This window comes from Oryza sativa, chromosome 9, assembly GCF_034140825.1.
Source record: "Oryza sativa Japonica Group chromosome 9, ASM3414082v1".
Taxonomy (NCBI): Eukaryota; Viridiplantae; Streptophyta; class Magnoliopsida; order Poales; family Poaceae; genus Oryza; species Oryza sativa.
This window is the reverse complement of record NC_089043.1, coordinates 18,882,870-18,888,113: the sequence shown is the minus strand read 5'-3', so window position 1 is coordinate 18,888,113 and position 5,244 is coordinate 18,882,870. Positions and strand designations below refer to the sequence as shown.

Below are 5,244 nucleotides of genomic sequence, written 5' to 3'. Positions count from 1 at the left end.
TGTTTACGAAATCTGGTTCTTTTGGGGTTATAGTCGATGGTTCTCTCTTAGTTCCATCTCTACTGCAAAACTGGACATGAGAGTTTCTTCTCATCCAGCTCCTCGCGAATCAAATGAGAAAGTGTGCAAATTTCTCTAATTCCACAATATTCTAAAATATTACGGATAGATACACATTAATAGGAAAGGTTAGGGTTTTTAATATTGAATTTATTAAAATACTAAAATATATAGTCAAGAAAGAGGATCTAGAATATATCTAGATGTGTATGTTTATTTATCTATATTCTATATTTAATGTAATTCTTTTTTTTTAATCTCCTTTTTTTATTTTACTCTTATTGAATCGCGGTAAAGTATTCTAATTCAATAAAAATTTCGCGGGCGAATATTTACTCTTTCCTGTCTTATTTGTTAATTCATAACCTTATCAAATAAGACAATTTTTTTGGTTTGTTCCGCCATCCCACCCAATGAAGTATTGGGATTCTTTTCAAGAAAATCCTATCCAGTCATAGGTTCTGTCGTTCCCACTGCTTCTCCTTTAATGGTTAGGTTTGAATCTCGCAATGGAGCTTCCAAAAAATTTCTTTCCGAGTCAATTTCTCAGTTTTATTAACTCGGGACGCTCTTTGTTATTCCTTGAAATTTGTATTTCTTGTTTCAATCAAATTACGATTTCGAATTCTCTGTTATTTTTATTATATTGATGCTTTATCACATTGCTTTTTATGATGTAATTCATAGACCATACATATTGGAATCCTATATCTTTCTTATTTCTCTTCCTTCTTTCTATCATCCTTCCTTTTATCTACATCCCCTTTAGTTTTGCTTCACAACTTAGAATCCTATTTTTTTTTAAAGAAAAAATTGCAGTTGCTACACGTATATGATAGATTTACTCATTTATGATAGATGTATTTATTCATATAGTGACTGTTTCTTAGTTAGGATCTCGACAATACGAAGCAATAGGTTGGTTATTAGTTCATTTTCTATAATTACATAGTAGGGTTCATTCTATTTTTTTTTAATCCCCTTTTTGAACCCTAAAAAAAAACTAACGAGTCACACACTAAGCATAGCAATTTTATTAAAAGATTTCTCAATTTTCATTAAATCTTATAGAAAGAGGTAGAATTTCTTCTTTTTTTCAGGGATTTTAGGGAAAATAAGGCTCTTGTCATTTTTTATTCTCTTACTGAACAGAATGGGAAGACAGGGTTGGTTATTCTTCGTCTACGAATATCCAAATTTTAACTCCTAATACTCCATAGATAGTTCGAATTGGATAGCAGCAATAATCAATTTTAGCGCGAATTGTTTGGAGGGGAAGTCTACCTTTTTTGATGCATTCGGCACGCGCAATTTCTTTTCCCGCGAGACGGCCTGCAATTTTTACTTTTACTCCCTTTATATCTGTTTTTTTAGTTAATTCAATGGCTTTTTTCATTGCCTTTCGGAATGAAACTCTATTTTTTAATTGGAAAGCTATATATTCTGCAAGAATGTTAGGTTGTCTATAAGGTTCTTTCACTTTTTCGATCCCAATATTAAGTCTCTGGTTTACAGAATTAACTTCTTTTTGTAGATCTTTCTCTAATTCTTCGATTGCTCCTTTTTTCTTTAATAAATTGGGGAATCCAATATGGATTATGACGTGGATTGTATCGATTTCTTTTTGAATTTCTATATGTGTAATTACTTCGGAACTTGAGCCTGAGTCCATTTTTTTATTATGTGTAATTACTTCGAAACTTGAGTCTGCTTCTATTTTTCTATTCGAGCCCTTTTTCCTATTCTTTTGTATATAGTTCTTGATACAATTCCGTATTTTTTTATCTTCCTGTAGACCTTCAGAATAATTTTTTGGTTGTGCGAACCAAAAGGAATGGTGATTTTGGGTTGTACCAAGTCTGAAACCAAGTGGATTTATTTTTTGTCCCATATTTTTCTATTCTATTTTTTTACCGGGAATCAAATCTTAGATGGATCTAAAGATTATTTCGATTTCTTTACTATATTTAGTACAATTGTTATATGACACATGGTTTTTTTTATGGGAGAACTACGTCCTCGAGCCCGAGGTCTGAATTTATTCATAATAGTACTCCTACTGACTTCGGCTTTAGTGATGAATAAATTTGCTTTGTCGAAATCCCTATAATGAGTAGCATTTGCTGCTGCCGAATAAACCAACTTTAAGATGGGATAAGATGCTCGATAAGGCATGAGGTTCAATATCATAACAGTTTCTTCGTAGTAACGCCAACGAATCTCATCCAGAACTCTTTGTACTTTGAAAACGGACATGTGGATGCGTTTTTGTGCTTTGAAAACCCGTTCGAACTTAAGTAGACGATCAGTTGGTACTTTTCTTGCGAGTTTCCTTAGCCCACTCTTCTTCTTCTTTATCCTAGGGGTATACTTTACCAGTTTGAAACTTGTCATAAATAAGGTTATTCCCCGCTTACCTATTTCTTTTTTTTTTATTTTGAATCTTTCTATTCTGAATTCAGTTAACGACGAGATTTAGTATCCTTTCTTGCACTTTCATAACTCGTGAAATGCCGAGTTGGTACGAATTCCCCCAATTTGCGACCTACCATAGGATTTGTTATGTAAATAGGTATATGTTCCTTTCCATTATGAATCGCGATTGTATGGCCAACCATTGCGGGTAGAATGCTAGATGCCCGGGACCACGTTACTATTGTTTCTTTCTCCTCCTTCATATTGACCTTTTCTATTTTTGCCAATAAATGATGAGCTACAAAAGGATTCGTTTTTTTTCGTGTCACAGCTGATTACTCCTTTTTTTCCATTTTAAAGAGTGGCATTCGATGTCCAATATCTCGATCGAAGTATGGAGGTCAGAATAAATAGAATAATGATGAATGGAAAAAAGAGAAAATCCTTTAGCTGGATAAGGGGCGGATGTAGCCAAGTGGATCAAGGCAGTGGATTGTGAATCCACCATGCGCGGGTTCAATTCCCGTCGTTCGCCCATCCCATTATTGCAAATTCCAAAAATGCAATTTTCCATATTCCTAGTTACGTATTTACTTACGGCGACGAAGAATAAAACTATCACTATATTTTTTCCTTTTCCTAGTTCTTCTTCCAAGCGCAGGATAACCCCAAGGGGTTGTGGGTTTTTTTCTACCAATGGGGGCTTTCCCTTCACCGCCCCCATGGGGGTGGTCCACAGGGTTCATAACTACCCCTCTTACTACGGGGCGTTTACCTAGCCAACACTTAGACCCGGCTCTACCCAAACTTTTTTGGTTCACCCCAACATTACCCACTTGTCCGACTGTTGCTAAGCAGTTTTGGGATACCAAACGGACCTCCCCAGATGGTAATCTTAAAGTGGCCGATTTACCTTCTTTTGCAATCAGTTTCGCTACAGCACCTGCTGCTCTAGCTAATTGCCCACCCCTTCCACGTGTGATTTCTATGTTATGTATGGCCGTGCCTAAGGGCATATCGGTTGAAGTAGATTCTTCTTTTCTCTCAAAAAACCCCTTCCCAAACTGTACAAGCTTCTTCCAAAGCATACGGCTTTCTAGATGTATATGACGATCTCTAGACAGATGGATCTTATATGAATCGTATGATGAAGTACCACATGAGTGGATATATAGGAAAGGAATCCAAATCTGCCGAATCGCTCATGTTATGATCTTCTACATCCTAGGTCTCCGCGTTCCGTCATCTGGCTTATGTTCTTCATGTAGCATTCAGATCGAATGACTCTATGAAATTACGTCGATACTTCTACATATTATGGGTAACGTAGGAGACATCCCTATTTTCCCCCGGGGGTCTTAATTACCACTGCTTAGCTTTCAATTCGCCTCTGACCATCAAATTAAATGTGAATAACCCGTCCTCCTCTCTTTGAAACAAGGGGCGCTTCCGGTTCTGTGCGTGCTTCAAACAATTTTGTCTTCTCCATATTACCATATCTCTAGAGTCAATAATTTTCTATGAGGAACTACTGAACTCAATCACTTGCTGCCGTTACTCAACAGTTTTCTGTTGAGGTCTATCCCGTAGAGGTAGTCAAATTGGATCAGTGATCGATTTCTAGGTTTCGTCGTAAACCTAATTGGTTACTTCCAATTACGTAAATCAATAGTTCAAACCGCACTCAAAGGTAGGGCATTTCCCATTGATATAGGAACTTTTGTACCAGAAACAATAGTATCTCCAATTATAGCCCCTCTGGGATGTAAAATATATCCCTTCTCACCATCCCCATAGTGTATGAGACAAATGTACGCATTTCGATTAGGGTCGTATTCTATGGTTACGATTCTACCAGATATGTCTTTTTGATTCCGTCGAAAATCGATTTTACGGTATAGGCGCTTATGACCTCCCCCTCTATGCCTTGCGGTAATGATTCCTCTGGAATTACGACCTTTACCACAACGGTGCCGTCCATGGATCAAATTATTTCGTGGATTGGATTTCACTTGCCTATCTATGGTTCCCTTGCGTGTGCTCGGGATAGGTGTTTTGTATAAATGTTTCGCCGTATTATTAAGTATTCTCCTTTAGTTTTTTTCTCTATCTAGAAGTGGAATAGAATAACCCGGTTGAAGGGTAATGATCATACGTCTGTAATGCATTGTATGTCCTAGAATAGGGCCCATTCTTCTACCCTTTCCGGGTAGTCGATGGCTATTCACAGCTACTACCTTAACACCAAAGAAGAGTTCGACCCAATGCTTTATTTCTGTCTTAGTGAATCCCGATTCGACATTAAAAGTATATTGATTCTTTCCCAATAAACGAAGACTTTTTTCTGTAAATACTGCGTATTTGATTCCATCCATAAATCGACTTTCCCTCCTATGCTCTGAGTTCCAGTATCGATAAGAATTCGAGTTCTTATTGTTCTTATGTTATGGTATGAATATACCATGTATGTATATACATGTATGTATATATATACATGTATATATATACATGTATATATATATATACATGTATATATATATATACATATACATATACATATATGTATATATACATGTATATGTATATACATATACATATATATATATATATATATATATATATATATATATATATATATATATATGTATGTGTATATATATGTATATGTATATATATGTATATGTATATACATATACATGTATATATATATATATGTATATGTATATATATATATACATGTATATATATATGTATATATATATGTATATG

General features: G+C 35.2%; 1 protein-coding gene across 1 annotated transcript; it reads right to left on the bottom strand.

The window, feature by feature from the left end:
- Nucleotides 1–527: 527 nt before the first annotated feature.
- LOC107278854 (large ribosomal subunit protein uL2cz/uL2cy) lies at nt 528–4,846 on the bottom strand. Its single transcript, XM_066303979.1, has 3 exons — nt 4,830–4,846; nt 4,160–4,566; nt 528–3,508 (listed from the first exon to the last, which is right to left on the bottom strand). The coding sequence occupies exons 1-3, from the start codon at nt 4,844–4,846 to the stop codon at nt 3,066–3,068; spliced, it is 867 nt and encodes a 288-aa protein (XP_066160076.1). The 3' UTR covers nt 528–3,065.
- Between the last annotated feature and the right edge of the window lie 398 nt (nt 4,847–5,244).

Coding starts and splice junctions, on each gene's coding strand:
- LOC107278854 (XM_066303979.1), bottom strand. Junction 3,509..4,159: donor GGGAAATGCCCTACCTTTGA/GTGCGGTTTGAA, acceptor AGAGAAAAGAAG/AATCTACTTCAACCGATATG.